General features: G+C 41.3%; 1 protein-coding gene across 16 annotated transcripts in view; it reads right to left on the bottom strand.

The window, feature by feature from the left end:
- LOC137432701 (uncharacterized) overlaps positions 1–22,015 on the bottom strand; it is a 131,156-nt gene extending 109,141 nt beyond the window's left edge. For 4 of the 16 annotated variants that reach the window (XM_078783512.1, XM_078783510.1, XM_078783511.1 and 1 more), the window contains exons 1-2: positions 18,501–18,682; positions 51–126 (exon numbers count right to left, since the gene is read on the bottom strand). In XM_078783512.1, the coding sequence (XP_078639638.1) occupies positions 51–126; positions 18,501–18,634 (210 nt within the window). In that variant the 5' untranslated portion in view covers positions 18,635–18,682. Of the gene's footprint in view, positions 1–50; positions 127–3,371; positions 3,498–18,500; positions 18,683–21,068; positions 21,184–21,718 lie in introns of those variants that run through there. The other 12 variants (XM_078783514.1, XM_068124822.2, XM_078783523.1 and 9 more) reach the window with 8 other exon arrangements.
- Between the last annotated feature and the right edge of the window lie 993 nt (positions 22,016–23,008).

A 23,008-nucleotide genomic window follows, 5' to 3' on the forward strand; every position in this document is an offset into this window, starting at 1 on the left:
TGCAGTATACGTGTTCATGATTATGTTAGATTAATATGTATTGCACTTACTTCAATAAAGCAAGCTGGTGATATCTTCAGGTTCTCGTCTACTTCCTGACTGTTCACTCCAATGAATTGTCTCACACTATAACAAAAATGAAAGTTCATATTCCTCATAATTCTGTACCAGAGTTTGGTGCTTCAAATATGTCCTCATAAGTTGTTATAAAGTTTATGAAATGTAGAGTAAAGTGGGACAATAATCCCCCATCCCCTCCATCTCTCTCCATCTCTCCTGTATCACCTCTATGAACCACAGAGCTTTGGCTGATGATATACAGTAGCAGGAAATTTTCAAATGAAATGTACAGTATATTGAACAAAGGCGTGGGGAAAGGGTGTGAGGTTGGGGAAAGGGTGTGAGTTTGGGGAAAGGGTGTGAGGTTGGGGAAAGGGTGTGAGTTTGGGGAAAGGGTGTGAGGTTGGGGAAAAGGTGTGAGGTTGGGGAAAGGGTGGGAGGCTGTATCCCACATTTTCTGCCAAGGGCCTTGCCCCACCTTAGCTACCTCAGTTTCAACTACTATATATAAAAGAGACTTTACGCATAAGAATTGCCTCATTAAGCCTCCCCCTACACACTAGGATAGGGGGAGGCTTATTGTCCCCTGTCGCACAGCGGAGCGAAAGGGGGACTATGGTTTCCCCTCCGTCCGTGTGTCCGTCCGTCCGTCCGTCCGTGCGTGCCTGCATGCGTAAGCGAAGGACCGCATTCGAATTTGGTGTGTGGGTGCAACCCACGTCAAAATCCAAGATGGCCGCCGCGATGTATGTCTGATGCCATGTATGTCTGAACCTTGTGAGCTGAATATCTTGAAAAATAAGCGAAGTAACAACTTCTAATTTGGTGTGTGGGTGTATCTCGGCATAAGGAAGAACCCTATTGAAAATTGGGTCGCCACGTCAACATCCAAGATGGCCGCCACCATATATATGTCTGAACCTTGTGAGCGAAATATCTTGAAAAATAAGCGAAGTACCAACTTCTAATCTGGTGTGTGGGTGTACCTAGGCATAAGGAAGAACGCTATTGAAAATTGGGTCGCCATGTCAAAATCCAAGATGGCCGCCTCCATGTATGTCTGAACCTTGTGAGCGAAATATCATATCATAGCATGTTTTCTGCGTCTTCTACTTTGTCAACTCACATCACTTCCCCGATGGGGGACCGAGGCGTAACGCTTGTTGCTGTTGTAGGGTTTGTTTCTACAATGAGTGTCCTCAATTTTTAATGGTACCACATAATTTTTCTAGACCCCTCATTCTGCCGCCCCAGGACTTATATTGGTATTTGAGTCAAAATGTTGTCCTTTGTTGCAACTGGGACTGGGTGGTTCTGTAGGGGTTTGCAATTTTGTTCGAGACCCCGAGGAGTACTAAAGGACCAGTTAGAAAAAAGAATCTTCTTTTTTCCTGCACTCCCAATTTCCAATATTTCCGAGCTGTATCTCAGATCCAGCTGGAACTTTCGGAATGAAATTTTGCATCAATAATGAGAATAAAAGGTATGCGGGGTCGTCATATTTTTGACCTTGACCTAATTTTTAAGGTCATGACTCAGTTATAGACATTTTAATATTTTTCACAAGAACTTGACTTTGTTCGATCAGAATGAAATTGCCCTCTTAGTCAGGTTCACTATGTCAATAAATTATATTTCGTTCAAAATCATGGTAGATTAGCAAACCTATACATTTTTGGAAAGGTTATAGCATAAGGAAACTAAAAATCAATGTTTACATTTGGAGAGATACCTGTATGGCGGCCATTTTGGATTTTCAAAATGGCCACTGTAAAATACATATTTTGTTCTATTTCTGCCTCTAATTACCCTAAAAACTTTTTAAAATATACTAAACCTATATTTTCAGGGCCAAGCAATCCAATGAAAGTATCAAATTAGTGCTATGGGGAATGGTAAGACACGAATCAAAGGTTTTGAATTGCAAAATACTGTCTTTATATTCGCGATAAGTTGCATAATCAAATACATGTTATCATTTTGTACAGGCAGTTAATAACATCAAAATGTGTCACAATAATTCATATCACCAAACATACACAGGCAGTCAGCAAAATCATATATACACATGCAGTCAGTATAACTTCACATCTACACAGGCAGTCAATGACAAAATATACACAGGCAGTCAATGGCATCAAACATACACGATTACAGAATATGCCATTTCGAGTTCGTCATCACTGTCCTGTGTGTCGTATCCGACAATATAGTCCGCATCGTTTTCACAGTCCGTTCCACACAAGCAAAGGTCGGTCAAATTGATTGGCAAATCGAATTGGTCGAATGGTCGATCGAATCGAATTCGATGAATCGAATCGAATCGATCGAATTGGTCGAATTGGTCGAATGGAATTGGTCGATTGGTTGAATTGGTCGAATCGAATTGGTCGGAATTGGCAAATGTAAACATTGATTTTCAGATTTTCCATGTAATAACGTTTCCAAAAATGTATAGGTTTGCTAATCTACCATGATTTTGAACGAAAAAACATAGTGAACCTGACTATCTCTAGATAGCCTGGAGAAAGGCACATTTATGCATCATTTACATCTTTCCATGCTTTGACAGGGAAGCAAAATACCACATAAAGGTCAAATCAAATACCACATAAAGGTCAAATACCACATAAAGGTTAGAGGTCAAGGTCAAATGGCGGCCTAAAAAAACACGTTTTTTGTCATCACTCAATTTTGCCAATGCAAAATCTCAAAGACTCCTTGGCCTTCCAAGATGTTATTGCATCATATTAAGGATCTGCACTGAAGTTATGCACCGGATATTTGATTAGTGTCCTTGACCTACTTTTTCGGATTGTGACCTAATTAACTAAAAACACCTCTTTGATCCTAACTTGAATAATTTCCCTCCGATTTTCATGATATTGCGTTTTTTAGATAGATTTATAGATGTGGGTACATTTTCTTAATATACACTCTATCCCTACATGTTGAAGGTCAAGGTCATATGGTGGTCAGAACAAAATATGCCATCATTGGATCGTGGGCCAAGGGTAAGTGGCGGGTGATCGCTAAGGGTAAGCTGGAGGAGGCTTACCCTTGGTGACCGCTTTGTGATCGCAAATATCTAGTTATTGGATGTTTTCTTTGGAGACGTATTGTTCTGATATTATCATTATTGTAGTTAAATGTGTGTACAAAAATGAACATTTGTTTCTTTCAATGCATGCGGATCTGAGCGGAGCTTCAAGTGACATTAAGCAATTGCTTAAGAAATTTAACTCACACACGTCTGTGCTATTTTAGCACTCACTCAAAGATTGATACGTTAACTCAAGATTCTGATGTACCATACACTGTTGTCGAGCCTCAGTGCTGCCAAAGCTGTTTCTCATCAGCAGGGATACTTGTCAGGATAGAAGGGAAAATGGATGGAGCAAAATACAGAAAAATCCGAGAGGAAAACCTTCTGCTTTCTGCAAGAAAGATGAAATTGGGACGGAAGTTTACCTTTCAGCATGACAACGACCCAAAGCACACAGCCAAAGCTACACTGGAGTGGCTAAGGAATAAAAAGATAAATGTCCTTGGTTGGCCCAGTCAGAGCCCCGACCTAAATCCCATCGAAAATCCGTGGCATGACTTGAAGATTGCTGTCCATCAACACTCCCCAAGCAAATTGACTGAGCTTGAACAGTTTTGTACAGAAGAATGGGCAAATATTGCCCAATGAAGGTGTGAAAAGTTGGTACAGACATATCCCAACAGACTCACAGCTGTAATTGCTGTCAAAGGTGGTTCCACCATATACTAACTCAGGGGGGTGAACACTTATCCAACCAAGATATTCTAGTTTAATATTTTCAATAAATTTTCTAAAATTTGTAGAATTTATTTTTCACTTCGAAGTTGTGGGTTATGTTATGTAAACCATAGTCCCCCTTTCGCTCCGCGGTGCGACGGGGGACAATAAAGGTGGAAAAATCTGAATGAATGCTGTTTAATTCTGGACTATAAGGCAACAAAAGGTGAAAATTTTGAAATGGATGCGGACTTTATATAGGCACTGTATTTACTATCACAAATGATACAACGATACCCTTTGTCTTATATGATCCAGAAATTCATAATGTTTTTCTTATTTTCAGATCTGGTGGTTTAATATACATAAAATGGCGACTCCACAGGAGAAATCTCAGTGCGTCAAATGGTTCATGGAGATGAGATCCGTCATGGAAGTTCAGCATAATTTCCGTACAAGGTATGGAAGGAATCCGCCATTGCGGACCTATATCAGAAGGTGTTCAAGAGGTTTAAGGAGACGGGAAGTTGTCAAAAACAGAAAAGTACCGGTCGACCAAGCACAAGTGCAGCAGATGTTGAATGAGTGCATGAATCATTTCAACAAAGTCCCAGAAAATCAATCCAACGCGCATCCAGAGAACTCGGACTACCAACCACTACTGTACACAGGATTTTGCATAAAAGACTGAAGCTTTATACCTATAAGGTGCAAATTCTGTAGGAACTCAAACCAAATGACGGACCCAAACGTAAAGTGTTTTCTTTGGAAATGCTCATTCGCATAGAGAATGACGAAGATTACCTGAAAAGGTAATGTTCACAGACAAAGCTTCCTTTCATGTGTAAGGGAAGGTCTACCAGCACAATGTGAAAATCTTGGGCTCTGAAAATCCCCACGTGGTCATTGAACACATACGTGACAATGCAAAGGTCAATGTGTGGTGTGGCCTTCTCCATGACCGCTTGGTGGTTCCGTTATTATTTGTGGAGGATACAGTGCCCTCAACAATTAACATGGACATGTTGGAATGATTTGCATTTCCACAGATTGAAGACCTGCAACGCGATATCATTTTCAACAGAACGGTGCTCCCCCTCATTGGGCCTGGGTCATTCAAGCTGCCCTGAATGAAAAGGTTTCACCTGAACATTCCAGCCGCCCTGAACGGACCATCCGCCTGGCCACCCCAATCACCAGATATAACCCCCCCTTGTTTTTTTCTGTGGGGGTTTGTCAAAGATGTTGTCTACAACACCAAGGTGGCAAATCTGCAGTATCTTCATTCTCGGATCACAACTGCATGTGCACTGGTGGACGCAAACATGCTGAACCGAACATGGCAAGAACTCGTGTACCACCTTGATGTCTTGCGCGTGACAAATGGAGCTAACATTGCAGTGTATTGATGGTGTGTATAAACCTTTATGAGTTTCTGTATCATATACACCAAAGGGTGTCATTGTATCATTTGTGGTTCTAAATATATTAACAACCAAAGTTGTCCAGGTCTTTTTGGAGCAGCCTGTACATTGTGGTTAAATAGCTCAGATAATTCCAATTGCACCCACCCTCGCTCCAAAGGAAGAAAATTCCTAGATGGACGATTTTGTTTTCAAAACTTGATGGAATCAAAAATAACTTTCACATGCACAAATTTAGGGTTCCCTCATTAATCCCTGAACATTTTGGCTTCCTCGGTCAGATCCTCTCGGAGGAACAAATGATAAATACATACTACATACAGAGATATAGATATAAACCATCCTGTCTATCCCAAAATCATGCTGGGAGGTGGTGGGGGTGAGTGGGCTACATCATCATGGAGGAAACGTCTCCAGGCAACGACGCTCATACTAACTATCGATTTGGCAATCAATTGAACAAACCACTTAATGTAGAACCTTGTAGTAGATTGTTAAACAGAGCGTACATGATTCTATCATCGCATTATACCCCGCTGAACAACACCAATTTGAATTGTCATCATACCATGGGAAGCAAGCATCAGTACAGCTTGTTCTGGTTCTCAGAGGGAGGCATGAAATGTTGTCTTGGTGATCGTGATGTCCCCGCTTTTTGAAGAATAATTTCCCCATTTTTTAGTTATTAAATTTTTCAATGTCCAATTATCGAAAATTTCCACCCAATTTTCAATTATTTCATTTAAATTATTTTCCCCCTCTATTCGAATTATTTATTTTCAATTTTTTAAATTACAGCACTGTATTTTCTTTTTCAAACATTATTTTTATATATATATATATATATATATATATATATATATATATATATATATATATATATATTTTATATATATATTATAATAGCCGTAGATGATTCTGTCTGTCTGTCTGTCTATCTGTTGGGTGTCTGTCCGGGGTGTGGCTTACTCGGTTTGCAGAGTAGCTCCACCCATAGCTCCACCCATTCTGGGAGTGGCTATAAACAAATATCCACCATTTTATTAACTCGCATAGCTTTGAGTCCTGTTTTGTAGGCCCGTGGTGTCTTGCTCTCCCCCAGTTTTATTTCAAATCAAATTCGATAAATCATTTCATTTTTCACAGTCGCTAACATAGTTTTAGACTCGGTTGAAAAAAAACGGGAAGAAAATCCGATGAAAGTTGCCGTTTATAGAACGAAATGAATTCTCAAAGGCCTGTAACTTCAAGGCCATTGAGTCTCTCTCACGCCTTTATCTCCAATCTAACTCACCATATGATTTCATTTTTATCGATGGTTTTACTTTTAGACTCGGTGTCAGCAATAATTGAGAACAATCCACACACGCGGGAAAATGCAGAGATATATTTTTTAAAATCGCGTCATGGTGTATCATACACCGCCCAACATGACACCGCCGGCAATGTGTCGATATATATTAAAAATTCACTTTTGCTTTTCCGTTATGATATATTACTTTTTCGTTTGATGACAGTCGTCACAAAAACGTCAACAATGATGCCGACATATATTTCTTCGTTTTTATTTCATTCAACATATTAGCCGGAAGTAAAATATGTTTCAGGAAATTACCGAGAGATATTTCTTCGTTTTTTTTATTAGTTATGTGCGAATACACTTTAAATAGGTTTATTTGAAATCTTTAATTTTCCACAATATAATTTACTTGCCATTTATCATTTGATGATTACGAGACAAATTCCTCTTGAGGATCGTGACAATTCATGCGTTGCGTGGAAACTTCCATTTCCAAAATGAATGAGACGATCGATGAAGAACGACTCGGTGTCACCAACGCGGGAAAATGCAGAGATATATTTTTTAAAATACACCATATCACCGCACAACACCGCACAACAGCCAACAAGTATCATACACCGCCCAACAGCCAACGAGTATCATACACCGCCCAACATGACACAGACAGCAACATGTCGACATTATCGCTTTTTCTTTAAACCGAGTGAACCGAGCCGAACCGAATACACCGCGTGAATTCACCGAGCGAATTTCAGCCAATTCCACCTATTTCTTCGTTTTTATTTTATTCGTTACCAGCAGAAGTACCCAGCGTTGCCGGGCGGGGGAGGGGGGAAGGGCACGTACACTTTAAACATGTATATACATGTGGGATGTGGGATATATACATGTGGGACATGTGTACGTGTGTGTACGTGTGTACGTGTGTGTGTGTGTGTGTGTGCGCGTGCGCGTGAATATGTGTGTGTGTGTATATATGTGTGTGTATGTGTATGTAGGCTAACCCCCGCTCTAGCAGGGAAAATGGCCTTAAAATGCATGTTGTTGTTGTATGTGTATATACATGTCTGTGTGTGTGTGTTTGTGTGTATATGTGTCTGTACGTGTGTGTGTCTGTTTTTGTGTGTGTGTGTGTGTGTGTGTGTGTGTGTGTGTGTGTGTGTGTGTGTGGAGATGTATATATGTGTATATATGTGTATATGTGGATACATATGTGTATACATATTTGCATATGTGTATATGTGTCTGTACGTGTGTGTGTGTGTGTGTGTGTGTGCATGTGTGTCGATGTACGTGTGTGTGTATGTGTGTATGTGTATATGTGTGTGGGTGTATATGTGTGTGTGTGTGTATATGTAAACATGGGCCGGTGTGTGTGTAAAGTGTGAGGAGGTATTGGAGAGGAAAATGCAGAGATATATTTTTTTAAATCGCGCCATGATGATAAACGAAAATACACCGCCTAAAATAACAGTCGACATATATTTAAAATTCGCCATACACATCCATGCGGGAATCCCACGGGCATGGATGTGTGTGACATTTCGACATATTGAGTTACATGCTGCACCTGCACATTCAGTTATATAAGATGGTTACTGGCAATTGATCACATCCACAAATGATGTAATCCACACAATTTATGTACTTTACATAACGTTAATAGGAATACATGCCCGTGTAGATGGGAATGACATATAATTCACCGAAAACGTTGAAGCAACCGCATAATATTACGGTGATGTTTAACTCTGAGTGAGAATAGTTCTAAATTTAAAAAACTTTCTTCTGATATTTGTGATTTATTTCAAACAAACTGTATTTCCCAGCTACACGGGCATGTATTCCTATTAACGTTATGTAAAGTACATAAATTGTGTGGATTACATCATTTGTGGATGTGATCAATTACCAGTAACCATTTTATATAACTGAATGTGCAGGTGCAGCATCTAACTCAATATGTCGAAATGTCACACACGTCCATGCCCGTGGGATTCCCACGGGTGACCCCGCTAGTCTATATTATAATAGCCGTAGATGATTCTGTCTGTCTGTCTGTCTATCTGTTGGGTGTCTGTCCGGGGTGTGGCTTACTCGGTTTGCAGAGTAGCTCCACCCATAGCTCCACCCATTCTGGGAGTGGCTATAAACAAATATCCACCATTTTATTAACTCGCATAGCTTTGAGTCCTGTTTTGTAGGCCCGTGGTGTCTTGCTCTCCCCCAGTTTTATTTCAAATCAAATTCGATAAATCATTTCATTTTTCACAGTCGCTAACATAGTTTTAGACTCGGTTGAAAAAAAACGGGAAGAAAATCCGATGAAAGTTGCCGTTTATAGAACGAAATGAATTCTCAAAGGCCTGTAACTTCAAGGCCATTGAGTCTCTCTCACGCCTTTATCTCCAATCTAACTCACCATATGATTTCATTTTTATCGATGGTTTTACTTTTAGACTCGGTGTCAGCAATAATTGAGAACAATCCACACACGCGGGAAAATGCAGAGATATATTTTTTAAAATCGCGTCATGGTGTATCATACACCGCCCAACATGACACCGCCGGCAATGTGTCGATATATATTAAAAATTCGCTTTTGCTTTTCCGTTATGATATATTACTATTTCGTTTGATGATAGTCGTCACAAAAACGTCAACAATGATGCCGACATATATTTCTTCGTTTTTATTTCATTCAACATATTAGCCGGAAGTAAAATATGTTTCAGGAAATTACCGAGAGATATTTCTTCGTTTTTTTTATTAGTTATGTGCGCATACACTTTAAATAGGTTTATTTGAAATCTTTAATTTTCCACAAACATTCCACACACGCGGGAAAATGCAGAGATATATTTTTTAAAATCGCGTCATGGTGTATCATACACCGCCCAACATGACACCGACGGCAATGTGTCGATATCTATTTTAAATTCGATATATCATTTCATTTTTCACAGTCGCTAACATAGTTTTAGACTCGGTTGAAAAAAAACGAGAAGAAAATCCGATGAAAGTTGCTGTTTATAGAACGAAATGAATTCTCAAATGCCTGTAACTTCAAGGCCATTGAGTCTCTCTCACGCCTTTATCTCCAATATAACTCACCATCATGGTTTTAGACTCGGTGTCAGCAACGCGGGAAAACGCAGAGATATATTTTTAAAAATACACCATATCACCGCCCAACAGCCAACAAGTATCATACACCGCCCAACATGACACAGACGTCAACATTTCGACATTATCGCTTTTTCTTTAAACCGAGCCGAACCGAATAAACCGAGTGAATTCACCGTTTACCTTTGGTGACAGTCGTCACAAAACGACATATATTTCTTCGTTTTTATTTCATTCAACATTTTTAGCCGGAAGTAAAATTACCGAGAAATTACCGAGTTCAGGAAATTACCGAGACATATTTCTTCGTTTTTTTATTTATTAGTTATTTGCGCATACACTTTAAATAGGTCTATTTGAAATATTAAATTTTAACAATGTAATTTACTTGCCATTTGTCATTTGATAATTATGAGACACTTCCTATTGAGGATCGTGACAATTCATGCGGTGCGTGGAAACTTCCATTTCCAAAATGGATGAAGAACGCAGACCTGAACAGGATGCAGCAAGAAAACGAATGAGAAGGGCGAACGAGTCCGTCGTCGAACGTCAATGCAGACTTGAACAGGATGCAGCCAGAAAACGAATGAGACGGGAGAACGAGTCCGTCGACGAACGTCAATGCAGACTTGAACAGGTTGCAGCAAGAAAACGAATGAGACAGGAGAACGAGACAGTTGAGGAACGTGAACACCGACTCGCACAGGATGCTGCTGCAACAACGATGAGGAGGGAGAACGAGACCCTCGACGAACGTGAACACCGACTCGCACAGGATGCTGCTGCAACAACGATGAGGATGGAGAACGAGACCCTCGACGAACGTGAACACAGACTCGCACAGGATGCTGCTGCAACAACGATGAGGAGGGAGAACGAGACCCTCGACGAACGTGAACACAGACTCGCACAGGATGCTGCTGCAACAACGATGAGGAGGGAGAACGAGACCCTCGACGAACGTGAACACAGACTCGCACAGGATGCTGCTGCAACAACGATGAGGAGGGAGAACGAGACCCTCGACGAACGTGAACACAGACTCGCACAGGATGCTGCTGCAACAACGATGAGGAGGGAGAACGAGACCCTCGACGAACGTGAACACAGACTCGCACAGGATGCTGCTGCAACAACGATGAGGTGCGAGAACGAGACCGTCGATGAACGCCAACACAGACTCGCACGGCATGCTGAGCAACAAAGACGTTGGAGTGCTCAGCAAACATATACAACCGCAGCCATAATGAATCCGGCCGAAGTATCCGATAATATTGTTCAAGAGCATAAATGCGGTCCAATGACGTCACCATGTGTGTACTGTTCTGCACACCATTTCACAAATGAATCAACAGGACAAGGGGATGGATTTACACTGTGTTGTTCCAAGGGAAAAGTTAAATTGCCTCCACTATTTGCCGTACCTGCTCGACTGCAACAACTTTATCAGGGTGACGATGGAAAATGTCGCAACTTCCGAGACAATATCCGGAATTACAATTCGGCATTAGCTTTTGCATCAATGGGTGCTCAGATCTCATCTCCTCCAGGAAATGGACCATACTGTTTCAAAATCCACGGTCAAATTTACCATCGCTGTGGTCCATTACATCCATCACATGTACATGAACAAGCACAATTTGCACAATTATTTATTTTGGATACAGCTCAAGCTACAAAGGAACGTATGAATCGACCTGAGAATCACAGATGTTTGCAAGAATTGATGGCAGAACTGCACAACATACTATCTGACGTTAATCCTTATGTCACATGTTACAAGACTATGTTCGAGCGTGAACAGGAAGAAATCAGGAAAGCTGTCCTTGAATATCGCCTCCCTTCTACCTTGGAAATGCATTTTCGTCGACTGTGTGCAGACGACCAAAGACGTTACAACATACCAACTGCTGATGAAATTGCTGCTGTCTTCGTTAGTGGACAAGATGGTGAACCACCTGCAAACAGGGATTTCCAGGTTCATTTGCATGACCAGGGCTTACACAATCTCTCTCCACTTTCCTCTCACATTGATCCCATGACATATCCCATTCTCTTTCCACATGGCGAGCCTGGATGGATGATAAACATGCCTCACCAGCGACAGACTGCGGTTCGAAACAAGGTAACTCATCGTGAATTCTATGCCTACCGACTGGCTATTCGAAATGAATTCAGCACTATCCATTCTTCGGGGAAATTGTTCCAGCAGTATGTTGTCGACGGATATTGCAAGGCAGAAGCAAATCGACTGCAATACTTCAAACAAAATCAGGAAACCCTTAGAGCCATGGAATACAGAGGACTACTGGACCACGTCCAGAACGTTGCTGCTGATAACCAACGTCCTGTCGGTCGTATCGTCATTTTGCCGTCGAGTTTTGCAGGGAGTCCCAGAGCTATGCTGTATTTCCCATCTACACGGGCATGTATGTATTCCTATTAACGTTATGTAAAGTACATAAATTGTGTGGATTACATCATTTGTGGATGTGATCAATTATTGCCAGTAACCATTTTATATAACTGAATGTGCAGGTGCAGCATCTAACTCAATATGTCGAAATGTCACACACATCCATGCCCGTGGGATTCCCACGGGTGACCCCGCTATATATATATATTCAGTTATCATTTTTATTTTTAAAAGTTTCAATTATTATTTTTTCCAATTTTCAATTACGAGTGAGATACCCGTGCTAGGCACGGGTGGGAGGCCTGAAGCAAACAGGCAATGCAGATACGGCGAATGCTAAAGCATGAAACCAATAAATTCCACATTCCTGTAGCACCTTCAGTCGCACGTCAGACATGGACAGCAAGTTCGTGAAGGACTTCCATGAAAAACGTACTCGTTCGCAAACAAACGGGTACGTTCACGTATAGAAATATCGATCATGGGACCGTGGCGAATCTGCATATGGCGATCCGCGAAGTTCACGTTTCGAAAGTAGAAACCATCACGGCATGTCGTCATTCACTTGAACTCGATATCTCTTTTTTCATTCCAAACAACATAACTCCAATCACAAATTAATCACAAAATAAACTTTTAACAACATTGTTAATGTTTCCTTCATTGTAAACACTACCAAGTCAGCAGTTAAAAGGATTTTGAGCCGATAGGTGTTATGGCCTTGGCAAGATCGATGGAGACAGCGATCTGTTAGCTTATACACCGCCCAAATAGCTATGTGGAATTCTCTCATGTAGAGATTAAACCCACGTCGTTTGAACTTTGGCCAAGGTCATTATTTACTTTTAATGATGTTTATATACGAATCGAAAAGAAGATAATTGGTTTTGGGTCGTCCTTTCCGCATATCTCGTGGGATTGTGAGTCGGAGAGACGACCGTGGTGGCGGGGAGTGGATTGGCATTCTCTCAAGCAGGAATTCAACCCATGTCCTTATAAAAGGTCTTTGTCCAAGATCACCAAGTCCGATCTGTGCAGCTGTGCCACGATCGGTGCAGCCATTGTGCAGCACCCGGGAAAATAATGTTATGCGGGAGTCCAAACCTGAAAATGCTGGAGGCCAAAGCTGAAATTGGAAAAACAATATAGCCTATTTTACTCAAGTGGATCCCAGGATTACCCACCCAAAATATCGTTGTATCGGTTCAGCCATTTTTGCGGTACCTTCGAACGGACGGACAGACGGACGGACATTTGGTGAATTATAATAAGATTAAAATATTTTCAATTTTCAATTATTTAATGATTCCATTATTCATCCTTTTTCCATTATGAGGCAGAAGTTGGAGTGCTACCAATTTGCTAATATTACTAGTTGGCTCTACTGGGAACCATCAGCAATCTCCGATTGCAACCCTCTAGTTTATCTTTGCATTTAATGGAATACCATGGAAGAGCAGCTGGGCACAAGCCTTTCATCAGCATAACCAATTCATGGCATCAAATAGCATGGTTACAAGATGGAGCGTGCTGTGGCCAAGAAATGTGGACACAGGTTTTGTGTCCAGATACACATTTTTCATCTAACCAGAAGATGTGTGGAATCGATTGGAATGCCAATTTCAGGCTTGAAATTAATGATCACCGACAGAAGACCCTATATTGTCACAATCACAAAACCTTAACGACTTGGGGCGGCAATAACTGCTGATGCTAAAGAATCCTACTTCAGTCCTATGATCGACTGCTAGCAAATGCTGGAGTAAAGACTCATGCTGTGATAGTGAAGCAAGATAAGTATTGACTCCAAAAAAGTTGTTATACATTGCCAATAGCATCATAAGTGTGTCCCATGACTTTGGATAACATAGTGCGTCACCATGCTCTTTAATTTTTCTTCAGCTTTTCCTTTGATACTAGAATTCTACACTAACTTCTTCCTCACACATACAATAAAGTAGCCTGCAGTTCATTCCTTGTTGATATTTTTCAATTGATTACAAATATTGCTGGAAAAATCAATCCTAGACTTTCAAAAACTTTTTCTGCCCACCGCTTCATTTTCTACCCAATTTATATTCACTTCATCTCTTCCAGGCTTTTCAATTCTAATTAACATTCCCTTGATATAGGCTAATCCATGCGAGCAGTCAGGGTCGGAAATGATGGGCTACGTGGGCATAGTGCACCCTAAAGTTATCCAATAAATAGATTGTATCGTAAATAATGTATAAGCACTGCCATCATATCCTATTTAATACTTTGCAGACTCAGGAATACAGTCAGCGATTGAGGTAAGACTCATATCCAGTGGTATTAAATTTAAATTAACAATAAACTGCATAATGGCTAACTAATCCAGGGGGCTGTTCGACAATCCATTCCAAGATTCTACAATTGACTAGAACGGCACTCGGTGGAGAGCATACCTCCGCTAGGCCGAACAGTTTACGTTTTGCATCTCACTGATAGGATGGATCTGCATCCGGATCTTCACCAAAATCTAATCAATTCTTCCTTTTCAAACACCCAACCTGTCCAACAAATTTTGGCTCAATCTGTCCATAATGTTTTTCAGATATCCTGCTCAGAGTCAGAAAAACAGACAGACAAACAGGGGTAAAAACATAACCTCCGTCCACCTCCGGATGGCAGATGTATAAATAATGACGACATAGTGCAAGGCGTAGTTTTGGAGTGTGTGACACAGGAGAAGTATCTATGGGTGCTAATAGAAATGGTGGAGTAAGTGAACAGCAGGGTGCCAGGGACCTATAGGTATAAGCTAATAGGGTTTTAGGTTGTATTCATAGGGGGATAAAAAAATTAAATATATATCTAAGGTAGTGTTAACAGGTACAGGAATTTAACGAGGTCTCACCTCAAATATACTATTCAGTCTTGGTCACCACATCCAAAGAAACAGCTGCCATGCAGAGATGTACAGGATGGCCACAAAGTCAAAGGGGGATCAGTATATTTTGAATGTTCTTTTTAGCTGCTATTTCAGCTGTAATGGCAGATATTACCCATTACATGCTGCAGAAGATGTCTCAAGAGGACATGGCGATGCTTTCAAGTGTGTTTGGATAACTGGGATCACACCGCAAAATATAACTGAATGTTATCAAATTGATCCCCCACTATGTGGCCACCCTGTAGAACGAGATTGATTCCTTGGCGAGCTAGACTAAGGGAGAACATTTAATCCTGACAAATCTCACTCTTACGATGTCTCTCCGAAAAGACCAACTGGACAACCCTCCCATCTACTTTCTGAACAATCCTCTCCAAGAAGTTCTGTCACTCAAGCTTTTGGGTCTCACTATCTGCCATGATCTTTTCTGGGAAAACCACATTTCAAATCTGGCCTCCAAAGCCAGTCGCCGACTGGGCATCCTCCGTCGTGCGAAGTCCTTCCTTGGCACACCTGAGCTCCTCACCACATAGAAGGCTTTCATCTGCAGCTCAATGGAATACTGTTCTCCCCTCTGGACTGGTGTTCCTGCCTCACACCTAGCTCGCCTTCACGCTGTTGAAACCAAAGCTTTCAGAATCATTGGAATCTCCCGCAATGAAGCTAACTCCGAGGGCCTTTCACTTACTCACCACAGGCAGGTTGGTGGTCTTTCTGTCTTCTACCGACGCCTCTTCGGCCTTGCTCTCTCTGGGCTCTGTCCCCCAAATATTCCTATAGGTCGCACAAGATCTGCCAGCAACCCTCTTAATATGGTTAAACTGCCAAAATCTAGGCTCTCTGCTCACCTTCACTCTTCCATTCCTATTTTCTCCCGCCTCCGGAACAAACTCCCCCACTCCCTTCAATCCCACTTCTCCCTCCAGGTCTTTAAAACAGCTGTTCACCACTATCTCTTATCTTCCCCCATCCAAAACCTTGATCTTTTCTACCCCCGCTAATTCACCCCAGATCCACATTTTAAAAATACCAACTTCTTTCCTGGAAGTCCTTGCAGTGTCCTTGTGTTTTATACTTCTCCCACCCCCCCCCCTTCCCACGCCTCCTCCCCCCAAGCCCCCTCCCTCCCACAGATCTCCCGATGTCCCTGCTCTCAAATGTTGTGTTTGTGTGCTTCCCCATCTTGTCTACCGCTCCCGTTATTATATGTTTTATGTGTCTGCTTGATTTTTGGTGTGATAAATGTTAGCTTTTACATGAGCCTCGATCTTGTATAACAATATATATATATACATATATATATATATATATATATATATATATATATATATATATATATATATATATATATATGAAGAACAGCTAATGGAGACATAGTAAAGATACATTTTTTTTCATTGGCAATGTCATAATTAATTGATTAAATGCAGAAATTAGGAATTTAGGGAACATCTTGGGAAAAAGAATTTTTTGGGAATTTACAAATTTTGAAACAATTGGCGTATGAATTTTTTTTTGGGAACCAAGTTATGAGAGTCACATGATGATCAGGTGGGAATTTCGGACTATTGTTTTTGGACAATTGATATGCCAGTGGTCGACTGGTCGACTGGTCAGTCCTACCTGACTGACCTCGTCCCCAGACACACTCCCACACGCACCCTCCGCTCTGCTGCTGCTAACCTCCTGTTCCCCCCCATCCGGACCAAACTCAGATCCTGGGGGGACAGGGCCTTCTCCATCACTGCTCCCACACTCTGGAACTCACTACCTCAAACCATCAAAGACTCCTCCTCACTCACCACATTCAGATCATCACTCAAGACCCACCTGTTCAACACCGCATTCAACCCCTGATCGTCTCTTCTCCTTCTCCTTCCTTTCTGTTTGGTTTTTTAATTATGTATTTTTGTCTCTTTTGTCTTTGTTTTATGTACCATGTTAAAGCGTCTTTGGGTTTCTTGAAAAGCGCTATACAAAATAAATGTATTATTATTTATTATTATTACATGTGTAATGAGGTCAAAGGTCATCCCGAGATTGTCTGATAAAAAATAATGTTTATGATAATGAAGGGCATAGACAAAATAGGTTATGCAGCAGAATGGATAGTGACGTCACGGGACCATTGGCCACAGGTTAAGAGTAACCACAGGTCCTGTCAATTACTGATGAAGAGTAGTGAGTTGTTTTTAATACTAGCAGTAGCAGGATATGAAGCAGTAGCAATAGTAGATAGGTTTAAAGTGGAATTAGACAGGTACTGAGAAACATTGGGGATAGGGGGTTACATGAACATTGGAAGGACTGATGGGTAGCTTCAGGATGGAGGGTGATACTTGAAGTAATGTAAACCAAAATCTATAAACCAAAATCTATAAACCAAAATCTATAAACCAAAATGAATTTTTCCATCTATAAACAGAAACCCTCTGAATATGAGGACGGGAAGTGGGCGGGAGAGGGGAGTGGTAAAGGGTAAGCGTAGAAACCCACATTTGCTTTTTTAAGCAGGGGTTTATTACCCTCGTCAGAACATTTGGGTCCATTTGTTACTTGGCAAAAAAAAATTTGACAAGTATGTTGATCACTCCAATATGTGTGTGTGTGTTTATGTTTGTTTGTCTCTCCGCTCACTTATACTTGTCTACAGGTCACAATTTTAAACCGATCTTCACGAAGCTTCACCAAATGGTAGAGTTCGTGGTCCGACAAAATCCTATATATTTTGAGGTCAAAAGGTCAACATAGGCCAAAGGTCAACCACTTTTTCTCCAATTTCTCAATTTTCATCCGATTGACTTGAAATTTGAATAGGATTTACACATCAGCGAACTGAATTCAACCACCAACTATTTTTTAGAAATATAATATCGAAAAGTTCTCAATATTTTTTCACAACTTAAGATCACTTGTTGATTGGATTGTGCTTTATTTAATTTACCATGTTATTTCAGGCCACTGCAGTAAAGTGCGAGGTCGAGCTGCTGACGACTGTAAACGAGTAACTATCGTGTCAATTACCATAACAGATGCCGAATACGTTCGCCGAAGTGGCCCATGACTCCGAGGCCTCTTTGCGAACCCCGAGAGCGGATCGTGTCCGCAGAATTGGCCCAGAGCCCCAGACCTAAGTGCTGACTAGTGTAAGGAGCAACCATTGCGTCAAGTCCCACTGACACAATCATCCACTTTAATTTCATTTTCTGCCAAGCTCTATCTGGCTCTTCGTCAACACACCCTTCTCTGAATACTGCCACCAATCGTAGCTAGCAGCACAGAGGTGCAGGGAACAGCAGAGAATAACTCTTTGGCTTTGGTCAAAAAATATGCTGAGTGCTAAAGTGAAATTCTGAAGGGTTTAAAATGTCAACCAAAATCAAAAGCTAACCCAATGATCACAACCAAATACACAACACAAATCGAAACAAGAAAAAAAATGTATTTTTGGAATTGTTTTATTCCAAATAAGTTGCTCTTTGCTTCACCTGTCTCTGCTCATGTATCCTGATGGTTGTTCCAGGCCTGTGAATCCACCCTGGCAACTAGCAGTGTTGCCTGCGATGGTCCATGACTGACTACAACATCCGAGAGGAAACTCAAGGCAAAGAGCATCTGCCATTCAGCAACGCACATCCAAACAATTATGCGTCACCACGACTTATCGGAACTCGTATCCAATGTTAAGGCAACATAATGTCCAAACAGCATTCCAGTAAAGTCTAATATGTGAATGTAACCAAATAGAGCAAAAGCACAACAATTTACTGAATTAAAGTCTCCTAAAGCAAAAATTACCCAGATTATAGTCCACCATGACTACATAGCTAAGTAAATGTATGAAATATATCAAACGTTGATATACTGAATGACCGGTATTGAATCACCAAATGAGAATGTTAACTGTTAAGTATTGATAGCAGAACACAACAAAAAAGAAAGGATATTGATGTTTTGGATTTTCTGGGTTGTTTTGTATTCAGTGTCGAAGCTCATGGATGAACTAGAACACAGAACAGATGAGGATGTAACAGAACAAAAGGAACAGTAGAAAAAGGGGTGGTGGGGTTAGGGGGAGACACACACACATCAACAGCAGGGTTTAGGGATAAAATGGAGAGAAAAGTGGAGAAATAATGGACGTGGTGAAGAATGGGAGCAAGGATACAGGTAGCCAAGGGTAGACAATATTGGTAACACAAGCTGGGTAACACAGGGGGTAGACAAGATGGATACAGCACAAACTCTCAATCACAGAAGTGGAAGGAAAAACTGAATCTCAGAAAGAGGCAGGCTTTGGTAGAGTTAATGGGGGTAATAAAGATCATGAATGTGGATGGGGGATGATCTGAGATGGTGGTGAGCAGCTGTCTTGAAGACCTGGAGGGAAGAATGAAATTGAAAAAAACTTCGTTGAAGGGACAGAACACGGAAAAGGCCAAGGCTCCCAAACCAGAATGGAGGTGCTCGAAGACAAAGAGACTGTCGACCTGTCTGCAATGAGAAAATGATAGGCCCAGAGAGTCAGCTTCATCACAGGAAGTTCCAATGATTTTGAAGGCCTTGGTTTCCACGGCATCAAGCTGAAAAGACGTTTTCGCCTTATACATTGATAGATAGTGTACGGTATCCATTATTTTTGGTGAAAAAGGGTTAATTTCTAATTTTATTATTGAATTTATTTTATGACATGGAATCATCAAATTGTCACGTTAAACACACCTCCACATGGCCACCTTCAATCAGGAACTCGTCGCATAAACTGTCATTGTGGATGCTCCTGCAGAATGGCTTGTTTAGAGTCTGTGATATCCTCCGGTGAGGTTCGTTGATGCCAATAGGCTTTTTTTAAATTTAAGTTCATGCTGTTAAGATGTTGTTGTTTTTTAAGGTGACCCCATAGATATCTGTTTAGCGGTGTAAGGTCAGGGGAAAGAGAAAAAATTGCGCTTCACATCTTTATTCTTGTGGTACCCATGATGAGATTGCACAAGATGACAGGGTTTCTTAATAACCCCATGTTTTCTGAAGAGGCTCCATTCCATCTTATAGATAGCAAGCAGAAAGGTAATCTGTCATAACGGCAGGATTTCAGGGGAGGTGAATCCCCATGAAAAAGGGCGAGTGTTACTCCCACAAAGTCAATTTTTGGTGCTCTCTGCGCAGAACCTCATCGTCAAGCCGTTCTTCTTCCCTGAACCCAGAGTGACAGGAGAAAATTAATTAAACATTCCACAGTCATTCCTCCTTCCAGAGCTGAGAGCTGTCACAGGACTGTAGAGAAGGTAATCCTTCAACAGGATGCCCCCACTCCTCCCCCTCATATTTTCCTACCTCATATTTTCCTACTGCGAAGCTTCCTCTATTAATATTTCCTGGATGCTCGTGGACCAATCGCTCGGCCAATATTATCCCCACCTCCGACCTCACACCAATTCACCGTTATCTGTGAGACCACCTCAAGACAAGAGTCATACCAAAAAAAGCCTGCCCCTGCCAACATCAGCGAACTTCAACAGGGGATCACAGATGCTGTCCGCAGGTCATTCCGCAGGTGGACATCCAAAAAGCTATGCGTAGGTTTTAGCGATGAGTACGACAAGTGATCACATTCTAGGGTGGTCATGTACAGGTGTCAATGGGACATCTTGATGATTCTAGAGCATTAAAAACATTCGGTTTAGGGATAAAACGATAACATGATGGAACACCTTATAGAATTAAGTGAACTATAGAGTTATGGTTTTGAGGTGGGTGTTATTGATGTCATCCATTGATAATTTCTTTTTGGTCCCAAAGAAGACATTTTTACCAAAATGGCTCAAGTTAAGTAAAGAAAGCATTCATTCAAATGTTAGTTGGCAATTGCTTTGCCAATTCATTGTGCCCCCGGAAGTTTTCTGGGGGCAAGATCAGCGTATAAAGTAAGTAAGATACTCGAGCCCACATAATATGTGGCGACTTATCTTGTGCAACCCACATTTTGTTGGATCAAGTTGCAATCACAAGTTTTTGGTTATACATTCCATATCACTATCACTGAATTTATTTCACACCAAACAGGGAGGACTGCTGATGACTTTTGCCTTCCAGCGTCGAAGATCTTCGATTCCTTGACGCATTACAAGAGGCTCGATCACCTTCTGAGCGTGTCACTCCAAAGTCCACCCGCTGTTTGGGTTCGAAGAGAGGGAGCCAGGGAAAGCAAAACATGGAAAAGCCTAAAATTTCATCACGACAACAGCGGCAATCACGACAGTCTTACCATAACAAATACCAACTATTTGTTATAGAATTTCCCTTACTTAAGAAATTATTGAGTAAACAAAAACTAATAACTGGAACTCAATCCCAAAGAGTACTTGCTTCACATCTGTCCATAGCTTAGTCAATCAGAGCAATCCTATCCTTGAGACCGTGGACTGCTTGCTTTGCTATTCCGCCTTGGCGAAAATGAATTATTGGCTTTTTCTTCTTCAGATAGAACTCCACCGGAAAACGAGACTTGTAGCCATAAATGCAGCTCTCAAATCTCTAATACTTCTGCTTGCATTCCTCCATTTCTGCTTGCATTCCAAATACTTCTGCTTGCGTCGCATAAACTTAGAGTCTTAATTTGCAAATGGAACCCATTTGCCTCCTGTAAATGGAGAGGACACACACACTGCCGAACAGCGCTTAGCAACAACCTCACAGGAAATCGAACCTTCTCTCTGGCTGCTTGGTCGACTGTGCTTCACCTTGTGCCACGTACGTCTTCACGCGTGCTCAAAGAGCTTCGGCAACCTGGATTAGGCAAACGGGACACTGGCGGAGATCGAAAGCGATGTCCCCCACACTTGGGACGGGCCCTGAGTGATGTCCGGTCTCTTGGCCCCTGGCTCGTTTTGTCACGCACGCTATCCAAACGCAGGGGTTTAGCTGTTGCTGCTCTTGCCCATGTAAGGAGACATGCTTAGGGGCACTCGCATACATGGACACACTCTTACCTCCTGGCTCTCTTTGAGCTTTCGAGAAAAAAAAATCTTCCCACATTGATATGCAATACGAGCAAGTTGGTGTTTCTTTTTTGCTTTTAGAAAAGTAAAATTAGGTTGGAAGGACTCTTGGGAATCCGCTGCTATATTTAAGAGGCTTTCACAACCAGAATAAACTTTGTATCCATGGTTATGCCGAGCCCACTGCAAACCAATTCTTATATTTGGGTCCAAGGGTTAATAAATCGAGGATGAGTTGTCATAATAAGGGATGCCATCTATTGGCGATAATGACGTGAATTATGTTATGGATGCTTTGAGGATGATGACCTTATTTCGGACGCAGCACAAGGCTGCGGGGTAGCACCATTGGCCGAGAGCACGGATTCACTGCTGATGCAATTCCTTCTGTAGGTTAGGGCAAGAATTTCGAATTGGACCAAATCCATAGAATCTCAAACGTCCACCAACTCATCCCTTTAGGTGGCAGAGGTAAAATTAAAAATACTAGTGAAAAACAATTAAGGGGAAGCTAGGATTGATAGTAAAGTGAACTTGACTTAAACTTAGATACTCAAATTAAGAGTGGTACAACTTCTTCAATTTTGCGTATGGTCTGTACTAGGAAAATGACGATTTGTCAGGTAATAATATAAATAAGGGATTGTGCTTCCTGGTATCTTTCCACGTTAAGTAGTGCATGCAGAAAGTGTTTCCTGGGCAAGTTCTTCATGTTCATCTTTAACCGATTTGTCTTTCTGCTGAAGCAAGAAATGCGCACAAACATCAGCTTCTAGTACAGTATGAGCAATGAGCGTGCAGTTTTGGCATGAAGGCCAAGAGGTACGTGCATATTGTCTGGATTACAGTTGCATGAGCGTGTAATTAAGTCTTCAAGATAAGGTGCATGTTTTTGAGCAAGATCTACTTTAAACCCTCACTTTCGTGCTTACCCTTCGTGTTTGTTACTTGCAAGATCGAAGATTTTCTTCAAGTGTATTGGTTGGTCGACTTTGTTA

The sequence above is a fragment of the Myxine glutinosa genome, chromosome 8 (genome assembly GCF_964187855.1).
Source record: "Myxine glutinosa chromosome 8, kmMyxGlut1.1, whole genome shotgun sequence".
Lineage (NCBI taxonomy): Eukaryota > Metazoa > Chordata > Myxini > Myxiniformes > Myxinidae > Myxine > Myxine glutinosa.